The 21,397-nt window shown below is 42.1% G+C and overlaps 2 protein-coding genes across 3 annotated transcripts in view; one reads left to right on the top strand and one right to left on the bottom strand.

Annotated features, from left to right (window-relative positions):
• Nucleotides 1-3: 3 nt before the first annotated feature.
• On the bottom strand, nucleotides 4-5,315 carry ALG11 (ALG11 alpha-1,2-mannosyltransferase). The gene is made up of 4 exons (XM_064715284.1): nucleotides 5,045-5,315; nucleotides 3,889-4,119; nucleotides 2,241-3,172; nucleotides 4-404 (listed from the first exon to the last, which is right to left on the bottom strand). Exons 1-4 carry the CDS (start codon nucleotides 5,080-5,082, stop codon nucleotides 133-135), a joined length of 1,473 nt encoding a protein of 490 aa, XP_064571354.1. The 5' UTR covers nucleotides 5,083-5,315; the 3' UTR covers nucleotides 4-132.
• A 5,321-nt stretch (nucleotides 5,316-10,636) lies between these two features.
• The window catches only part of ATP7B (ATPase copper transporting beta), a 40,752-nt gene continuing 29,991 nt past the window's right edge, over nucleotides 10,637-21,397 (top strand). Inside the window, exon 1 of one of the 2 annotated variants that reach the window (XM_064715271.1) lies at nucleotides 10,637-10,766. Coding sequence is in view for 1 of the 2 variants with exons in the window: in XM_064715262.1 (XP_064571332.1) it covers nucleotides 19,465-19,713 (249 nt within the window). In the remaining variant the exon portion in view is untranslated. Of the gene's footprint in view, nucleotides 10,767-19,409; nucleotides 19,714-21,397 lie in introns of those variants that run through there. The other variant, XM_064715262.1, reaches the window with a different exon arrangement.

Below are 21,397 nucleotides of genomic sequence, written 5' to 3'. Positions count from 1 at the left end.
AGCTTGACAGAGAGAAAAACAACCTTTTTATTGAATGGAAGCAAGGGATCATAGCTTAGATATATTTACATGTGCCACACAATCAAATATAAAAAGGTAATTTTACTCAAGTTCATTTTGACTTCTATACACTCATTTAAATAACGGCTCCACAGATAACAGGAATGTGTCTTCAAAGTGCTGGTCAGAAAACCTGTGCACAGAGCGACGAGCGCTTTCTCTGATCTCCAGCCTTTTCTCAGGAGGCAAAGAAAAGATGTAAGCCATTGTCTCAGCATAACTGTCCTCATCTTCTGCCAGGAAGCCTGTGACACGTCCTTCGTGGCGTACCACGATGTCCAGTTTGGGGCCACCAGAATTGTGAGCCAGGATAATTGTGCCAGCTGCCATACATTCAACTACTCCTGTAGACAGACAGAAAATGCTGATATGAGTCTGCACATCATGTGCTTTGACCTTCTGTAAAAGGCAGAAGTTAACACTGGAAAGTTAAACGAACAGTAAAATTCACTACAGACTGCCATTCCAAATCAGCTGGAAAAAATACACTGAAAATGGTCCCATAAGAAACACAAATTTAAATTTTTCAGTTCTAAGGATTGAAATGACACTTTCTCTTAAACACGTAAAATTGAAATTAGAAATCAGATATAACTGGTTAATTTGTGGGTCTTGGAACCTACCTGAATTTAAATGTCTGGAAAGATACTGAGAAAAAAGTTGGCTGCACATTTCAATCAGAAAATATTCCAAAGTTCAGTATTTTGCAGATGAACAAATCTTAATAGCTTCTGATAACTCAGCAAAACACTAGTAAAAATTGTTATCTGTATTTTTGATGGAAGAAATTTTAATGAAATGGGAATCAGTAAGCTTTCCTCAGCCAAAAGCTGTGGGATATGAACAAAGTATAATGTACACAGCAACTTCAATTCTCCTCCATGGTTCCAGAACAGACCTCAGAAATGCTGATTCTTCTCAGTTCTGATTTGATTGCTATCAATTCCCTCAGCTCAAACATTGCCTACTATAAATAGTGCTCCAAAGTTTTGGAATATGTTTTTTTACACATAAAAAAGCCTGTTAGATGAAGGTTAAATCCTGCTCAAATTCAAAATCATAGTGTGATTATATCACATGAAAAAAAAAATAAATAACTAAACTGTTTTGTAGGAGAAAGAAAAAAAAGAGAATACATAATTTCCAATATTTTGCCGTTGCTTCTGAGACAATTCAGTGTCAATTTTTTTATATCAATTCACACTTCAGTGTCAATTTTTTTACTATCAAGCTCCTACAGACCATAAACTACTACTCCTGATACTTAACCTGTTTTCTACTGAAGTCAGAAGACATTAACTTCAGTTTAGTCACATTATAGCACAGTATGGCATCCATGTGCTTGGCTACTAACTTACCTGGTTGCTGTAGATTTATAACAGATGGGCAAGCTGGCATTCTCTTTCAAGGTCAGGACTAATCCAATCCAAATAAACGGAGCCCCAAACCTTAATTCTGGGTCCCAGCTCCTCTCTGACATTCTGCTCCATGCTACACCCACCAATTTAAGGGCTTCATACATTTGTCTCAGCAGAGATGCCTTATGCAATGAGATGACCAAAGGTACCTGGTGGCATCTACATAGGGCTTGTTTGTACCAGACAGGATCTGTGGGAGACTCACAGATCCTGTCCTGAAGCAGCAGCTAGAGCCCCATGACATACCTGGGACATTTCAAGTGGCACATGAGGCAGGTGAAACAAACCAAAATCTCTAACATGGATGTCTACACATGAACTGTCTCTAAGCTCCCCTGCAGACAGTGGAGCACAATCAGGGCACAATTTAAGGTGCTGGAAGGGAAGCACCTGCAGCCTCTTGAAGCTCTGGAAGGTTGGCAAACCGAACCCAAGGACAACAGGGTGACCCACGAGCTTGCAGGGTGACAGCTGGAGGTCAGCAGGACATCCTGGGCAGCACAGACAGGACTAGCTCTGTGCTCAGGTGTCCAGAGGATGCACAGAATTAACAGCCTATGACTACAGCACTTCAGCCTGCACTGCAGTAGCATCTAGTGGTGCATCATCTGCACCACATCTGCACTGCTCCTGTAGGCTTTACAGCAGCTACACTGCCTCCAATATAGAGGGAACAGGAGCTGGACACCTGCTTGGCATGCACACCTCTGTGCTTGGACACCTAGGGACAAGCAGCTGAACACCCCCAGGAAAAGTACTGACCTATCCCAAAGTGCTCATTCCACATGGTGTGCAGGCCGATGGTGGCCTCGGCCAGGTGTCTCTTCAGCTCCTCAAAGGGAATGTTAATCCTGAACACCACATCATCACTGACTCCCAGCTCCTCACACAGGCGTTTCAGCTTATTGACACGCTCCTCGTCCTGCTGGTTCCGACAGCCGCCGATTAAGATCAGCTTCAGCGACGGCTGCTGCCCCACTCTCTTCTCTTTCAGCAATTTAGCAAAGGCTCTGATTTGCAGAGGGTGATCTTTTTCAGGCCTGAACTGGCTGACAGAAACAATGGAATATTCACTGGTGCTCTTTTCCACTTCCAGTGGAATATCCAGGAAAGCCTGAACATCGCATGGTGGATACACGACACTAGTGCAAGCCCCAACTCTCCAGAGGGACAGGATGTGATTCAGCGTCCAAGAAGAATTCACCATGACCACGTCACTGCAGGAACCAACCAACCCGTACATGAAAGCAAAGAAGTAGTAGTAGACAAGTTTAAATTTGCTGAAGAGAGGGCTGCTTGTAATGAAGGCAGCATTGTTAAACCTGGTATCCTGGTTCCTCACGACTGAGAGCATATCCGTGCTGATAGTGGGATAATGCACGTAGCATCCAACACGGCAGCCTCCCAGGTACTTGAAGAGGGGAATTGTGAAGGCATAACCCATTGAGTCAATATAAATATCAGGAGCACACTTTAGAAGAGCTTCCCAGCCAAGGAACACTGATCCTAAACTTTGTCCCAGCAAAGTGAAGTGAGGATAAAGAGAAGCTTCCACAAGGAAGCGTTTTTCTAGAAATACAAACTTCACAGGATGGATTAATTTAATATTAAATCTTCTGAAAGCACCTTCTACTATTTCTTCTCCAGTGGCATCTTTATCACCAGTGTAAACAACACACGTTACATTTCTGTACCTGCAAGAACAAAGAAAAAGAATTTCATATATTCCTCTCTTCCTATTCTTCAGCAAGAAACTAAAATACAGTCCACTTAAAAGTACTCAAGAAGAATGTGAGAACAAATGTTTGGTCCAGAAATCACTTTAGCTAAATAATACTTTTCCTTATACTTCCACAGGTTTCTTCTGATCTGCAGAAAAACATATGGCTGAGAACTTGGGGAATATTTTAATTTGAGTAAAACATAAAAGGAGCTCAGTATTATTCTATAGACCTCAGAACTCCTTGCTATACATTAGGACATACCTGTCTAGTGCACAGCATGAGCAAAATGCAAATGATGACAGATCAATGTATGTGCCCACGTTAAATCCACTCTAGGTATTAACTTGTTTTGCCTCCTGCACCAAGAGGCAAGTATAAAGATGATCAGTTATCTGCTGAGGAGTTATGACTGTACAAAGTTCCATACCAGTAGTGGAAAACTGAGGAGGAAGAAGAGGTTTTCTCAAGGAAAGAAAGGAAAAAAGTGAGAGGTGCCAAAGCAGGAATATCAAAATCTAAAGGGATGAAGTAAAATGCAAGCATATGAAACTTAGATGTAAAATAAAATGTAAGACCAGTAGATTAATGACACCTACTTAAATATGTAAAATGCCAACATATGCATAAAGAATAGCAACAGAAGCTGAGAATGAAATAGGGTGTGTTTGATAAACACATATGCTTACTTTTTCTGGAGCGTTCTTATGGCACACCACAAGACTCTCTCCCCTCCACCTCCTGCATTGCAGTACGGGTGAAAAAAGGCCACCAGCAGCGGCCGCTTCCCATCTCTTCCTGCAGACCTCAACTGTTTCTTCCTTTGTATCCAGAGCCGTACTCCCCACAGCAGCACCACCAAGAAGATGCACAAAATTCCACTTAGAAACAATGCAGGGAGTAACAATGAGCAGAGCAATCTGAAACAAGCCAGAAATTTCAAAATCCGTAACTGCTTTAAAGAATTACTGTGTATGGCATTGAGCGACAAGGGCTTGAAAGTAGAGCTACAGGAAGTTTGACAGCTTCTTGAGTTCTTCTAATCTCAGAAATCATCACTGTGTATGACTGACAATTACAGAAATGAAATCATTACTCTGCACTATTTACCCAAAGATCTCTTTGATCCCTGCGGTCACCTTGCAATAATTTATTATTGTTTATTCATGCCCTACATGTGTTATCTATCTCCACGTGCACTTTGTTGAAGTTGCATGCCCTCAGTAACCTGGCAATACTCAACCAGCAGAGCGACTTGCAAATGGATTTTTAGAGTTTTTTCCCCACCCAATCTCCTGTTTGGCTTGCCCTACTGTGAGCTGCTTTGGTGCTGGGTTACTGGGGCCAGGAATCTCCTATTCCATCCTACACTTCCCACTCTCCGGAGGCAGAACAGCGATGCCAGCTGTCCCGAGCAGCCCTGTGCAGTCTCTCTGTGCAGAGAGCTGCTCGTTCTGCTCTCCCAGGGGTGCTCCCTTCGCTCTGCACCGCCTCCCTGACAGCTCAGTAGCGGGAGCTTTCCTGGGACAGCGAGGAGCCTAGCAGGGATACCGCCTGGTTCCTCCCGCGGTGCCGCTAAGCCTTGCGACAAGCAGCGTTTACTCAGCCGCTCCCGTTTACCGAAGGGGCCACCCGCGCCTCACGATCGACACCTAAGGAAGCACTTTCATTTTGGGCCGGCAGGGGCGGAAAAGCACATTAACCCATCCGAGCCCGCGGCACAGCGTGGAGCCGGGCAGGGCCCGCCCCGGGGGCCGGAGGAGCGCGGCCGGGCCGGGCCGGGCCGGGGCCGCCTCCCGCCCGCCCTGCCCGCCGCCAGTACGCGCCGCCCCCGCGCCCCGGTACCTGAGGAGCCCACAGAAGCACAGCCCTCCCGCCACCATCTTGGGCAGCGCCGCGTCGCCTTCCAGGCGGAAAGGGAGGTTCCCGGCCGGCGGGGCGGGACCAGCCGGGCAGCGGCTCCCGGCTGGCAGCGTCCCGGAGGGGCGGGAGCGGTGCCGCCACTGCCTTCTCCTGCTGCCTTTTCCTCGTTCTCCTTCACCTCCTTCTCCGCCTCCTGCTCGGCCTGGCCCCGCCCAGCAGACACAGAGCCCGCAGCCCGTGGAAGGCGCGGAGTGCAGTGGGTTGTTGGGAGGGGCCGTGTGCTGCTGCGGGAAGCGTTTTTCCCAGAGATGCCGGAAGAGACTGAACAGCAGCACATTCCCGGTGCAGTTCAGTCAGTCGTAACGCGTGCTGCTCCTTGGATTGCATTGCGTCCTCCTCAAGTGCTGTCCTCGGATTCCTTGGGCAGGATGGAAGGGAGGGCGCTGTGAGGAGGCGGAGGCCTCCCGGGGACACTGGGGTTCCTCCTGTGTCCCACACTCCGCCAGGTTTTGCCTGTGTAAGCGCTGGCCCTTCTCGCTGGCCAGGAGAGGATGTCCTCGATGAGCCCGATGTCCTGGCTTGCAGCCCTGCCGTAACCTCCTGCTTTCCCTCATTACGGAGAGGGAGCTGCCAGCTCCTGTGTGCCGGTTAATGTGAGGCCGAGGGCAGGGTGTCCAACACAGGCTGCACCTGGCACCGTCTCCAAAAGGATCCCATGAACACGATCATGGGGACAGCTACCACTGAGGTTATCTCTGTCTTACATGCTTTTTTGGCCTATTTTGTCTTGATTGGAGAGTATATGCACAGACCAGAGGGTCAGTGTAGCAATAAGACTGAATGGTGCTGCTTTTTCTACTAATGATTTGTCAGTCCACATCAGACTTCATGTTCCTAAAATGTCATACTTGGAAAAAACATAAGGAACTCACCCTGATCTCCAGGGTCCTGAGAAGCGTTGGGTGAAAGTACTATCTCTAGATCAGGAGAGACTTTGACAGAACAATCCGAAATATTTCTGATCTCCTGTCACATTGCTACATGCTTCTTTTCCCCCCACCACATTCTCCATTTTAAAATAATAAAATGCTTTATGTGGGAAGTTTGATCCAGATAATTAATTCTTCAGTCTCTTGCTGTCCAAAATTTGAGGGAGTTTCAAACCTTGTTTCTTTAAACAAGACCTTTCCAGAATCTGTGATCCTTCAGCCTCTGTGAGATCAGCATGATGTAATTCATGTTCTAGTCACCTGTGCATTTTGAGGTCTTGTAGGTGTTAGGGATGTTTGTGAAAGTCATCCTATGTCTTCTGCATGAGAAAAGTGCAGTTTGGAAGATGATGAATCATTAATTTATGTGGCCACTGCTATAACCAGAAGCAGAGAGACAAAGGCTCTGCTCTAATGGGAGTGAGAAAAGTCCAGCTTAAATGATGGTTATTTGGTTCTGACCTGTCTAGGTTGAATTTTCCATTTAGCAGGACTCAGCCTGGAAATGTGGAAACTCAGAAATTTATTGGTTGTTTTGCCGATGTTTTTATTTAAATATTTTGACTGTCCTAAGTACCACTGACTGTAGGTTTTACGAGGATGTCTATGTAAGCAGGTAAGTTGGAAGAGGTCTATGGGATGTCCAATAAGCATGGCCTAACATTTTATTTCTGAACCAACAGCTCTCATAAAGAGGATGCAGCTGGTATTGGTTTCTCTCCCTTAATCTTTTTCCTCTTCCTTGACAGAGCAGTTCCCTTAAAAGCAGGTGGAATGTTGACAGAATAGATCTCTGCTGGATTTACATCTCTTAACTCAAAACACCTTTCCTTCTTCTACATTTTAAGATTACTGTTTGAGTTCAGAGTTCAGAGGAACAGGTAAGTTATTCCAGGGAACAGGAAGTCCATACTGTTTTAGATGATGAAATTTATGCTTCTCCCCTCTGACTTGGATAGGAGTCCATGGTCACTCCCTTGGAAGGTATGAATTTTACACCAAGTCTTCAGGAAGCTGAAGGACAGCAGGTCACAGCCTGCTTAAGTAAGATCACAGTTTTAATTAAGATGAGACTTAAGTAATAATGGTCAAGAGCTCCTGGAAGCAAGAAGACTAATTAATGAGGGAGATACCTACACACTTGGGTTTTGAGTTTCACTTGCTCATTTAGGGAGAAATTTGCATGATGGTGGGAGTGTCAGTTTTCTTACCTCTAATAATTTATGGTTCATGGAATCACAGAATGTCTGAGGTGGGGAGGAATTGGTGGGATGGATACAGCCTGGGAGTTATGGTCAAAGGCTCAATGTCTAGGTGCTGCACCTGGATTGGGGTAGTCCCAGACATGAGTACAGAGTAGAAGAACTCATCGAGATAAGCCCTGCAGAGACGGACTTAGGGGTTCTCATGGACAAAAAGCTGGAGAGGAGCTGACAATGTGCAATTGCAGTGCAGAGGGCCAAGACCATCCTGGGCAGCATCAAAAACACTGTGGCCAGCAGAGTGAGGGAGAGAATTCTGCTGCTCTGCTCCACTCTGGTGAGACCCCACCTGGAGTGCTGCATCCTCCTCTGGGGTCTCCAACACAGAAAAGACAGGGACCTGTTGGAGCAAGTCCAGTGGAGGGCCATGAAGATGGTCAGAGGTCTGGAACATCTCTGCTATGTGGCCAGGCTAAGAATGTTGGGGCTGTTCATGCTGAAGAAGAGAAGACTCCAGGGAGACCTCATTGCAGCCTTCCAGCACTTAAAGAGAGCTTATATAAAAAGAGGGAGGTTCTTACATGGACAGATGTAAATAGGACAAGGGGAAACAGTTTTAAATTAAAAGAGGAGAGATTCAGATTACATGCTAGGAAGAAATTCTTCACTGTGAGGGTGCAACAGGCTATCCAGAGAAGTTCTGGGTTTCCCATCCCTGGAAGCGTTCAAGGCCAGGTTGAATGGGACCCTGATCAACCTGATCTAGTGGGTAGCATCCTTGACCACAGTAGAGGAGTTGGAGTTAAATGATCTTTAATGCCCTTCCAACCCAAACCTTTCTATGATTCTATGGCCTCTGGAGGCCATCTTCTCCAGCCCCCTGCCCAAAGTGAGTACCTAGAGCAGATTGTCTAGGACTGAGTCCAGATGAATTTTGAATACCTCCAAGGATGAACACTGCACAACCTCCCTGTGTAACCTGTGCCAGTGCTTGGTCACCCTCACAATGAAGAAATGTTTCCTGATGTTCAGAGGGAACTTTCCATGTTTCAGTTTGTGCCCATTGCCTCTGGCCCTGTCACTGGACCGCAGTGAAAAGAGCCTAGCTCCTCTTTTCACCCTCCCTTCACACACTGAAGGCCTTGTCAAGCTTTGTCAAGGCTTAAACAATCCCAGTTCCCTCAGACTTTCCTCACAGAAAAATTGTCCCACACCCTTAATCATCTTAGATGTTTGGTTTTTTTCATAGTCCCTCTAGCAGTAATTAAAAACAGATGTACTAATACTTTCAAAGTTCTTCTGTTACCTTTTCATTATTCACAGAGTTTTCAGCTGCTGATGTGAGCAATATGAAACCTGTGTGCTGACAGACTAGCAGACTGCAAAGCTTACCTTTAATTTGTGAACGCCCAGCACAGGCTAATTAATTGAGTCATCAGCACTCCACGACTTCCCCACTTTCATCCATATGTGACAGAGGATATTGCATGCATGCATTTAGGGTACTGACAAGAACTTCAGCAGGAGCAATGACGAGCTCTCTGTGGTGCTCCCACTCCAGCAGTGAGAATGCTATTCAAAACCTTGTCTGTAGAAATTGCACAAGGCAGCAAAAGTGAACTAGCCTTGTTATGAACTCAGTTTTGCTTTCACCTTCCCAGAGATGTACCAAGTTTTTAATCTTTTGTTGCCTCTGTAAGTTTTTTTTGGTCCTGTTTTAATTGCTTTCCTTTTTAAGCTCCTTACTCTAAAGAAAGCCCATGCAAACGGACCTTTAAAAGTGCAAACGGACCTTTAAAAGTGCAGAGTATTTAGAACAAGTAGCAGAATCCACTCACTGTGTGTTCTCCCCACGCCTGTAATGCATTTGAGGCAGTTTAAAAGTATCTTTTTGTAACTCTCATTCTTGCTGAATAGTCGATGTATGAGTAACTTAGTAAGATAAAACCGCTGGCAAGTAATAATAGAAAGAAACTGGATTAATATTGTGCAAGGATATTCATATGACAGTCATGTGGTCTGTTATACTTTCTTGTACAGTTAGTTACTTTCAGAAATATTCACTGTGTAGCCCCAAGTCTCTTGTACAGTGCTGCTGTCTGAGCTGTGAAAATGCATGGGACTGTTTTTAGTAGGCGGAATCTCAGATCATTCATATACAGAGTAAGTTTTTTCACTTTCCTATGTGTCTTGTGATAGGCTGTTGAACATTACAGTATATTTACTCTTCATTGCATAGTAACAGGAGCAGAAATAAAGTTGCACCAGTTCTATGCTAAATATTTGTGAAGCAAAACCCAAGCATTGGCAAGAAATTGTGGCATTGATATACTTAGGGAAAAACACTATACGGTTGGTTTTATTGATATCTTGTAATATTGAAGTTGTTATATGTAAGCAATTCTAGTAATTTCTTTTTCACTGTCATTCTTAATTCTGAGTTACATGTTCTAGGGCATAGGTGTTCATGCCACGTATCTGTGAGCGAAAAGCTGCTCTGTTTTTTTTTGGCAGAAGCAATGAAGAATTAAGCAGCCTGCATCTACAAATGATATTTGCAGGAGAGCCCATAAAGCACGTTTATATGTATCACCAGGCAATTTATACAGGTTGAACCCATATCTTTTGATTAACAGAAGATTATTTGCACACAAATTGTCCCTGTTGGGTAAGGACCATGAAGGAAAACAAATCAGTTCCTGTAGATTGTGACAGTGTTTTAAACTCCCATGGATTCTAAACATCTGCCATTTTTTAGGGTGGCTGAAGGAAACATTTTCAAGCAACTTGGAGCCCTGGCAGAAATGAGATGGCAAATGATGTGCCCCTAATGATAATATCACTGAGCTTGCAAAAGAACATTTGCACTCATCTTAAGTTGCTGCTTTTTCAGGTGGAAGCTTTTGATTCCTGAGGAGCTAGGGACCATTTTTGAGGGTCTGTGTTAGCAGACCCAAGCCCTTTTTGCTTTTCATTCTCCTTTCTGCTGATAGATAGTAATATATCTGTTGCTGTCTGCACCTAATTAGAGCATGAAAGGGATCATGAAAGACCACCTCTTTCACTGTCATACCTTAACACCTGCTATGAAAGTCCTCAGGGAGCTGTAAAACTTTACTGGGATGTTTTTTACTGAGTGAGGTGCTTCCCTTTTCAAACTTTAAAAGGTTCACATAACCTGATCACTCCACTGGCTTGTCCAAAGTGCATTTTGCCACATGTGTTTGTGTGTGCCTCTCTGCCTGTTTCAGGAAGCAAGGAAGAGTGCTATTCAAATGAAAATCCAATTTGTTTCACATGGAGCCAGGATGAAGCAGGATTTGCATTCTGTGCTCGTGTCTGGCTCCTTGGCACTGATTAGGAAGCAGAAAGGAGACAGAAACTGCCTGCAGAGCAGGACAGAAGGGAGTTGAAGGAGACTGTTTGGCTCGTCCAGGCATGAGAGTTGTGGATACTGTGTCTCATCACTTCCTCTGACTTATTTCTATTTCAAGGATGAAGAAGGCTTGAAAGGTTGGTGATTTTCCCATAAAGTAGATTCAATCAAAGATTCTCTTTCAGGGGGCAAACCTGGGCTGTTTAAAAGTAGTTCCCTGCTGCACTACCTTTTCTTTCAATAAGCTGAGGTACCAGGAGGGAATGGTAAATGAATCAAGCCTGAATTTCCATAGCTAACATCTATGCTTTCCAGGAATTGAGTTAATAAATCTCAGATGGTTGCTCAGCAACTCCCACAGTTGGTACCCTTTTTTATGTGGAGCTGTGGAATGCATGGGTTTTGGCTAAATGTGTCCTTGGAAGAAACTTTCTTTGCCTAGAGAACAGACTGACGTGACCTCTGGAAATGAGAGTATTTCTGAGAGCTGAATAAGCTGAGTTTCAGAGTTAGAAAGCTTTTTTTGTGTTTTCCTCTTCTCACAGCCTCAGGCTCCCAGGAAGTCTTTCTTTAGGAGTCAGATGTCTCCAGTTTCCCCTGTGTCCTCATGCAATAAATGAATGCTGTTTTTACAGGGAGTTTGAGTCGTGATGAGCAATCGTATATGTCATAGGAAACAGCCCGAGACAACATGTCTGCATTTGAAACCAGGATTTTAACTGTATTTCAATCCAGGTGTTAAATAGTTCAGATATTTTATTTATTTATTATTTATTTATAATAGAGTATTTCTATACTTGTAAACAGAAAGAGGTTTACTCTGTATTGCCATTTCTCTTACATGTTCTTCAAAGCAATTGTTTGTATTGAAGGGATTGCATAAAATTAGCAGTTTCCTGTGTTGATACTTTCATCCCTGACTGTGGCTTTAGTTCTGACATTTGTACCTGAATTCTTACTGAATTAGTGTAGGCTGCCAGTGACATTATTCAATAGGGAATTATCAGGTGTTCCAGCAGAAAAAAACAAAAAAAACCAAAAAAAAAACAATGACAGCAAATACATGTTTTCATTTTTATTTCTCTTCTTAGTTTCTGTCAGGCTCTGCAGTGAATTGGTATGTCTGTATCTAGGCAAGTTCTGCTTAACTTTCATGGTTATTTGAAGTATGTTTTTTCCACTCATAGAAACTGGCTCTTGCTGAGAGTTAACTGTAACTTTATGGGAGATATTAGACCTGGACAGGGCACTGCTGTATAGTTCTTAGCCCTGGATAGGAAAGGATTGAGAGGACTTTTGTAGAAATGTAAGTTAGCTAAACAGCAGCTGACATATGTTACAATTTTGAACTCTGACAAATGGAAACAGAAAAGCCTCTACTCCATGTTCTCAGCAGAGGTTCCCCTCCTCGCTTCTTGCCTGCTGTGGCAGAGCAGGTCAGCCAGAGAACTGGCACATCTTCTTCCCTCTCTAAATTGGGAAGAAAAATGCACATAAGGGCAGCCCTGTATTTCAGGAGCTGCTGCCCCTCGAGTCCCTTCATCCCACCATGAGTGTGGCGATGCTGAGCTCAGAGACGTGTGAGCAGTGCTGTGTTTACTCGCTCGTGGAAGGACAGTCACCCTGTCTTGGCAGCACGTGGCACAGTCCAAAAGGGCAGGAGGTGGAAGGCAGGTGAGAAGGGCTCTCATGCCAGCCTGGCCGAGCTGTACCTGAGCCCTGTGACACAGGGTCACCTGAGAGATTGTGCTCTCTGCAAGAGTGAGACTACACAGAGGGCTCTAACACCATCCTCCCTTTTTCTACCCAATAATTGCAACCAGCCCACAGAGAGAGCAGGGAAAAAGGAAGTAAAATAACCAAACAAAAGTGGAAACACTTCTTTCCAGACAGAATTTTGCCTGGACCACCGAGAAAGCAGACAGGACTTTGCTCACGGCACTGTGTTGGAGGAGCCCAGGTGCTGTGGTGAGAGTGCAGCTTTCAAGTTTACTTAGGGATTTGGGAGTTTCTGGAAACTCCTCTCTGTGTATGGAGGTGGCTCCTGCCAGTCTGAGGTAAACAGAAATCATTGTTAGGAGAAACTGAATTTGGTCTTGCCTTTACATATCTAGCCTGCCCTAACAAAGACAGTATGTTTGTATTTTAGATGTGGCATCTGCAATGCAAACACAAGATACTGTTCTGTCTTTTTATTTCTTTAATTCAGAGGCCATAGAATCTGAAATACAAGCTTAAATCAGAGTTACCAGTTTCTGGGTTTGTGTTTTGTTTGGTTTTGGTTTTTTTGGTTTTTTTTCTTTTTGGTATAGTTTACAACTATGATGTGCTTTATGTTGTTTACATAGTCCCAGGTGCCACATTGTATTAGTTTGCCTGCGACTGGGTGAATGGCTGCTTACTTTGGGAAAAAAAAAAATTAAAAAAATCAATCCTCTTATTTACTTAAATCACAATTCAGAGACCTTATAGAATCAAAGTAAGTGTAGGAGATATTCTTTAAATGCTACAACAAATACTGAGAAATTTACAAATTTTATGCAGAAGTAGCACTAATTATTTCTTATTTCTAAATTAGGACAGCAAATGTTAGTCTACAAGTAATGGCTCTTTCTGTTTTCTCAAATTAGCCTTTTAAAATAGTTAATTTTGTAATATTACTCATTCTCAAGTTGTATTTTAAAAATCGCAGTTAGAATGGGTAAAATGCACGTCCCTTTTCTCTACATGGAATTCTAAAAAGCTTTTGCACAAACTTCATGACACATAACCAGCTCTGAGCAAGAGCAAATCATGGACAAGATCAAAAAGTGAAATTAGAAACACAGAAGTAAAAATCCTGGGTTTGTTGTGGCACTGCCTGACAAGTTCTGCCAGCCCTCTTAAACTGCTTGTTACATAAGCAGTAGTGGAAATCTTGACTCCAATTAATTCATGCAGATTGCAATTGTTCTTTGCACTTAAACCTTGACCCAAAAGGTGTGCCTTTTTGTGTGATAATAAGATCAGCCTTATAGTTTCCAGGTCTTGAAAACAAATGTCTGCAGTATAAACAGATAACAGAAATTATCATAATGAAAGCAACACTTCTAAAAGCAGACAAAGTACCAAGTCCACACAATTTGCGATCATACGAAGGGCTGTGGAGTGAAAAAGATCAGTATGCGTTTTGGGGCCCTGTTACAAGGACTTCGTTGAGTTTTGCTGGTTTCGAGCAAACAAACCTTTTTTAAATATTTGGAGAAGATTGAGTCTGCTTCCTGAAAAACTGAAGCCAAAGTCTGAGCAGATTTGATTTGAAATTAGGTCATCAACTCTTAAGCAATTTTAATCATAGCAGGTAGGAATTTGTTTCCCTGTATTTCAGATTTCTGTAGTTTCCTTTTTTTCTTGTAATGTGAGAAATAATGATCATGCTTCTTCATCTGTTAAAAGAAATATCTATACCATTTATGCTATAGAACCACTTGTGTATCTGGTTGCTGCCAGTTTTCTTATGTCTATGGCCAAAGAGTTCTTTCTGATTTTGTGGCCCAAAACTAGGTGCAAATGTAGGTAAAGAGATGGCTTTGTTGCTTCTTCAATAAAAATGAGGTATGGCCCTTTTTTTGTGTTCAGTAAGAAGTATGTCAGTTAGGAGAATAAAGAACATAGTTCTGTGCCATGAATATTACCAAGCTTCCGCTGAACTTTCAGGTGTGGCTGATTGATTCATGGGGGAAATGGGAGGCTTGAGTTGCTTAGTACGACTGAAAAAGTATTGTGGAGCAAGCACAGGGATTTGTTTTAAGAGAAAGTGGATACTATCTACTTCCCTTTTCCTGTAAAGAGGGTCCTGACAAAGGAGAAATAGTTGTTTCACACAAGGGCTGGGTTTTTCCAGGTTCACTCTCAAGCAATGTTTAAGCAATTTGTTGATACCTGTGAGTTGCCAGCACTGTTGTTTGTGATATTACTATGAATTTTTACTTTACTTCTCCCTTCTCCCTTTTTTTAATTTAAACTAAATGCTTCATTTCCTGCAGTTGAATTGTATATGTTAAAACCAAATACAATCTAACTCTGCTAAGATTAGGAAAGGGGGGAGGAATTCAAACATTTTAGCTGACTGCATCCTGAAGACAAATTAAGAATAACTCAAAATACTGTCAAATATGAAATGACTTATGGTTTAGCCTTGTATCATTGCTTGTATGCTGCATTGTATTTTGGTGATGATTGTATGATTGAATTTTGTGATGATTACCTGATTGTATTTTGGTGGTTTAAAATGATGTCTGAAGAGGAGAGTAGGAAAATGATTAACATTCAAAGGCAGACTGGTGGATTGTTGCCTTAAGAGTAAGGCTAACTTTTCTGTTGGGTTAAGAGGAAAGAGATTTGGCACAAAATAACCCCCTTTCAGTCCAGCTGGATCTGAGTTATCCCAGGGACTTGGGACAGCTGAGTGACAGCCATTTCAGCTCTAAGCATCAGAAATGCAGAGCCAATGTGGCTCTGCAGTCCAGGTGTGCTCAGTGGGAAGCATTGTGGTTACAGATGCACAAACAGTGCAATTCACCCTAAGTCTGGTTGTGCCCAGTGAGCTTTTGCAGCCAGATGTGAATTCTGGTGACATTCAATAAATCTCATGGCAAGTACAAGATAGTGTCATTTACTGAGCAACACAAATGCAGATTGTTATTGGCTTGCTGGTGATAAATACACCATCTGAGAAGCATGTGTGAATACATAAAATATGAATAATACAGCTGGCGACAAAGACAATAAATTGCCAGATGACTCTTTAGGGCTAAAGTATGATCACAAATACAAGATTGTTTTTTAAATTTCCCAAAGAAGGACTCAGTATAGCTGAGTGCTCAAATCCTACTTCTTAGGCATTCACAAAGGTGTAGTCTCCTTTAGCCTCCTGCCCCATTTAGTCTATATCTATCTTGTTTTCTTTGAAGGTGGGGAAAAGTGGAAAAATTAAAGTTGATGTCATTCCATGTTTAAAGCAGGTTTTTGTCTGTTAGCATGTGCAGAGGCATGAAAAGTAATATGTATTTTGAGTTAGTGAAACAAAGGTCAGCTTTTGCTCACCATTTGGGTCACTCGTGTGGCTTAGTTCCTGTTAGTTGAACTGTCTTAAACAGGGAATGACCACACCTCTGTGCTGCTCCACCCTTTGTTTCGTGCCTCTCTTAGTGATACTTCAAGCTCCTTCAATGTTTCTGCTCCTAAGGTGTGCAGCAGTTTGTGCCTGGTGAACTACAGCCAACACATGTGCTCCTTCTCACTGAACTTTGTTTTTTCTTTCTTTTTCCCCACACAGATTAAAGAAATATGACCTTCTAACCTCCCAGTCCCCATTTTTTTCCTTCAACCCAAGCATCTCATCTTTCAAGGCATTGTTAGGACTATTTAAGATGCTTTCTTTGGTTACAGAAGCAGAGGGATTAGATGCAGGCCAGGATATCCCATAAAGCCAAGGATGAATGCACCTGGGAAACAAAATTTATATGAGAATGCATTGTTCTTGTATGTTAATCACGTAGGCTGATAATGCAGATAAAATAAAGGGGAAAACCCATGTTTGATCAGCTTTGAGCCTTTAAATCAAAGGGATTTAATTTTCTTGGAATGTCCTGTGTTTTCTGACTTGAAAATGCAAACACCGTTGCCAAACACTAGCAGAAAGCTGTGAAGGCAGCAGGCATGTTTTCTATTTGCCATCTGAATTTCATACTACCAAGCCAGAATGATTCGTCCTCATGAAATTCCTAAGCTCTGCCATATCCAGCCTTAAATCCGAGTGGTACTGCTATCAGATGAGAAGGGCAATATTGCCTTTCCCATTCCAGCCTAAAGTAAAATGCTCATCCTCACTCTGCAGCTGATACAATTAGCTTAGACTCTAAAGGGGCAATTAAATGAGATAAAATGGAGAAAATAAATGGGAAACCAGTAGCAGTCTGTTGGATTGCAGCAGCAGCAGCCAGTCGCAGAGGTTAATTCCAAGCATCTCCCCCACTTCCCTGGCAGACATTGCCAGCCTTGAGATGCCAATATTGAATCCCTTCCTAAAGTGTCTCCTGAACTATAAGAGAGTTGTGACGTGATTGAGCTGGGGCAGAATCTCTGAACTTTCTGTGCTGTGTATTAATGTAAATAGGAATTACTTAGCATTGAAAGACTCTCAGTGGTTTCTGCTTTGTGACTGGTGCCTCTTCTCCAAGAGCTGTTCAAGACTCTGTCAGCTGCACAGGTTTCTTTTGCCCCTGCTCTGCTCCAGCCCACAGCTAAGTTAGGTACTTAAAGTGGTTAAAATTTATCTTAAGTCCCTTTAGCCTGAAGTACTATAGCAAGCTTTTTTTTTTTTCCCCAGCAAATCCTTTTTTTAAAAGTGGATAAATATCTTGTAAACTGAATGTGCTCAAAGCACAACTTCATGTGTTTCTTCTTTATCTCCAAATCAGTATTCAGGACTCTGCTGAAGGCCAAGGGGCTGTAGGGCGCTAAGCATGAATTTCTCTCCATGCTATTAGAAAGAAACAACTTTTTATCTTAGAGTTGCTCAGAAGCTGGGGGGGAGAAATGGTGATTGAAGGGAATTGGAGAGAAGATATTTATTCAACACCTTGTAATTCTGTCAGTCTAAGCTGAGCTTTGCAGGTGAACTTCAAATGAAGGGAAAAAACCCCCTAGGTTGTTTTTACATTCTTTTTCATCACAGTATATTTTTGCATATTAGTTACCTGCAGAAGCATGCTCAGTAGGGTTTGGGATATTTTTAATAGCAAAGATACTGTCAGAGATGAGCAGATCAAATATATGCTTTATTGATGATCAGAAACTGGAGTTCCTGTTCCCTTAGAAAATCAAGAATTTGAAATTGCCATTGTTTGGAATTAGAACACAGAGCTGACTTTCTAAATATCTTTGATTTGGGAAGGGAGCCCTGTTTTGTTTCAGAAGGATGAATATTAGTTTTTAACTTTATATATGTATTTAGTATGTAGACTTAGCTTTGGTATTTAAACACGTTTTACTGAAATTTTTCACGTAAGTCAAATTGTGTAATTTTCAATCGCTTATTTTGAACCCAGTTAAAATCAGAAATTCTTGAAATTATTTCATCTTTAGCACATTTTTCTTTTTCAGTAAAGTGTTTGAACTGAAATCAGATGTGGCTCTAATTGGTTTGATAAATGTAGAACAAACACAGACACTTTGTAGTAATTCTCTTTAGAAGGGCCATTTCTCAAAATGTTTTCAAAATAGCCCTTTAAAAAAGTTTAGTAATATCACTTAATTTTTTATATTAAGACAACAATGCAGAATAGTGGATCATTGCAGCAGTATTTAGAGTTTCACTTCCCTGGCAGAAGACCTTCTTTTCCCAAGAACTGAGGATCCATAGTTGTGCGGAAGTTATGACAGGGAGACAAGCTAGGATGCTTATGTCCTGCATGGTGGCTTTCTGGACCAGTCTCTGTGTGACAGGGGTGTGAGGGGTGTATCTCTGCCTTTGGAAGTAAGAAGAATCTGAATTTGTCCTGTCGTTGGTTTTTGGTAAAGCTAGCTGATGGTGAAGAGGCACATTATAGAAATTATAAATATTGTACTAATTCTTTTGTCAGGTGGAGTGTCTGTCATTTATCCCTCAGGTTTTCATGACACAACAGAGATATGCCAAGGTTTTGACCCCGTGTGCTAACCTATGCATAGGAATAAATTTGTTACTTTTTCCAGCAAGTCCAAGAGATTCTGATTAAATTTAAGTCTTGCATGTGCAGTGATGTCACTGCACAGGCAGGGAGGGTGGAAATTGCTAATAAATAAATAATAACATCTGTTATATTTATAAGTCTTATGAATGCATAAATGCATTGCCCTGTTCAGCAGTGCCTTCAGAAGTGGACTGCGCAACTGTGGACTTGGGAACAGGAGATCCCCCTTACTGCATTAGCATTGTGCTGTGAATTTGCTCTGGGCAATCTCAGAGAAATAAATTCAGGCTTGGCTCAAGGCACTTCTAGTGGTGGTACCTCTTGTGTGCCTGGCCATCTAAACTAGATGTTCCTGGTGTTGCCCAGAGAATTTAAGGAGAATGTCTTTTATTTCTTGCCTTTTTGGCATTAATTGCTCACTTAATTTTGTTTGGTTCACTGCTCTTAGTAAAGCTTGCTGATGGTGAAGAGGCACATTTTAGAAAGTGTAAATATTGTACTCACTCTTTTGTTTTCCCTCTTGGTACAAAGAATGAATGTTCTTTTGCCCTGAATTAATGAAAGACCTTTGGTCTAGGAGCCTTATCTAATTAAGCAATCGTGGGCATGTTTTCAGTGTGAGAAGGGACTTCATTTTGTCCAAGAAACCCCCGATAATTTCATAGAAGGAGGAACTGGAACAGCGTTTTCCCTGTGCAGGAGCTGTGATTGTGCACATGGCCACCAGGATGCCTGTCTGTGTGGGCTGGTTACACGCTGGCTGCTGCACACAGGTCATGTTTGAGCAGCTTGTGAAAGGCAGCCTTGGCTGAGCCTGCTGCTACGCCGTGTGCAGAGATCAGCAGTGCTGGACGCAGTTGGGAAAGCACCAGGGATGCCAATTGGTGGGAATCATTTGAACTGGCAGGGAGAGCAGGTAGCTGAGTGCAGCAAGCAGCCTACATAAGGGTCACAGGTTGCATCTGGGATTTCCTGATGAATGCCTAATAAGCCCATGGATTAGAGGGGCAGAGCTCTTCAAGCTGTTGTAAATGTAGCTGAAAGAAGCGTGGAGGACAACAAATAACTGCTCTCGTGAAACTTTTTTTTGGCGTTGCAGTATTTAAAGTCCAGAAAAATAATGGAGAGGAAACTGGACAACAAAATGAAAAAGGAACTGTCCTACTTAGCTACTTTAAACGACAGAAACATATCCTTGGTGTCTATTCGTAAGCAGCAGGCAGCTCGTGATGTGCCTGAACTACTGATTATTGGTGAAAAGTCCAAGACGGCATCGCCGGTAAAAGCAAGCAGTAACTTGCAGAAAGAAGAGAAACTTTTGCAGAGTTACTCCATGGGAATGACAGAAGTCAATACAGATGAAAGGCAGGTCAGTGTGTGTGTGTGTGTGTGTGTGCATGTTGGGAGGGAAGTGGTGTTTCTGAACTGGTGAATTTAAAACAAAGCATGTTGTAGCATGGGTTGTATATTAAAGGAGGTTAAACCTTCTTTATCTAAATTGTCTCGATCCCCAGCATGGATGCCAGCCCCATAAGAAGCAGTACAAAGGCAAAGTCCTCTGGGGATCCTCTGAAAACAATCTTTGAAATGAGTTGTTAGTGATGACTTATGCTGTAGAGTATAATGAGCATTGTTTTAGCTCCACCTCTAATAATGCAGAGTGGTGATTCCTAGGAAGGAAACATAATAGTATTTGTCCTTTTGAACTCCGATTGCTCCAGTAGTTTGAAGAAGCTCATACTAGTCTGGAGTAACAAAAATTGCAGAAACATTAAAAATTCCTTATTGTAGGTAAGTAGTTTATTTATATCTAGTAAGTGGGTGCTAGTGAAGCTCTTGATAAATTCATCTTGCAACTTTAAAAAAATTTCAATGTTGTATATAACTGTGGTACTTGTGGAGATTAACTGCTGTGCTGAAGAGACTTAGAAAGATCTATGCTGAAGGAAACATGATGAGGTTTATTCTTTTAAAAGAGTTTTGCTGTTTAAAATGTATGTACACTGGAATAATGTAGTTTGGCTCAGTGAGTATTGTGAATATTTAAGGAAAATAAACTCAGAACAAAGCTCAGTTGATTGGAGCATGGTCCTAATAATGCCAAGGTGGTAGGTTTGCTTCCTGTATGAGCCATTTGCTGAAGAATTGGACTTGATGATCCTTGTGGGTCTCTTGCAACTCAGAATGTTCTGTGATTCTGTGTGTTCATGTTCTTTAAAACTGGGTATGCTTACATGGGTTCCAATAGTGTCAGACTGGAATGAAATAACAGCCAATGTACCTGAAGGCTTTTTCTGCCTCAAGTTACTTCTTGTATGTTTGCTAGAAAACAGTCATGACATAAATGACTTTGTTCTACCAAAAGATCTCGTCTCTGTATTCAGTTCACTGGAGTATATATGCTGCTTGCACTGATGCTGTGAAGAACATCACAAAGAAGTTTGTCTAGTTTTAATTCTAAATTAGAAACATTTCATTTACATCAAGCTTTTCCCCTTTCCCATAAACCAAACTTGGTTTACACAGCTCCCTTTAATTTAAAAGTGCCTGTTAAGGTCTCTGAGGCTTGTTGACTACAGTGTAGGTGTCATTTCAGTAAGACTGGCTTCAGCTGCCTAAATCTTTCCTTATCATCTGTACTGTTAGAGAAGCCTGATCCCAGGTGGGAAATAGCAGTCCCTTGGCAGAACCATTAGTAAATCAAGTTAGTATTTTGGAAACAAAAGCTTTATAAAGGCTGCTTTGTAGTAATAATCTCATTGAATCTTGATATTCAGGTTTAGAAGGTGTTTTTACCCTCATTTAAGACTCAGGAACTGTTTGAAAAATAACAAATTGTGTTGTAAATAGTTACTGGGTATAGTAGCTACTGACATTTGTTAATCTTCATTTGGGAGATGAGGGGAGAAAGAACAAAGTTATGATCTAATACATTTAAACAATATGCTCTAACGAGATGCGCTGAAAAATGTTAAGGAGGATGAGGATTGAATTTCTGGCTACTCTGTGTGCCAGAGTGCTGCTGTTACTGGCAAAAAACTGAAGACTCGTGA

The sequence above is a fragment of the Zonotrichia leucophrys genome, chromosome 1 (genome assembly GCF_028769735.1).
Source record: "Zonotrichia leucophrys gambelii isolate GWCS_2022_RI chromosome 1, RI_Zleu_2.0, whole genome shotgun sequence".
NCBI classification, from domain to species: domain Eukaryota; kingdom Metazoa; phylum Chordata; class Aves; order Passeriformes; family Passerellidae; genus Zonotrichia; species Zonotrichia leucophrys.
The sequence above is the reverse complement of the archived record's forward strand: the minus strand, read 5'-3'. Positions and strand labels throughout refer to the sequence as shown.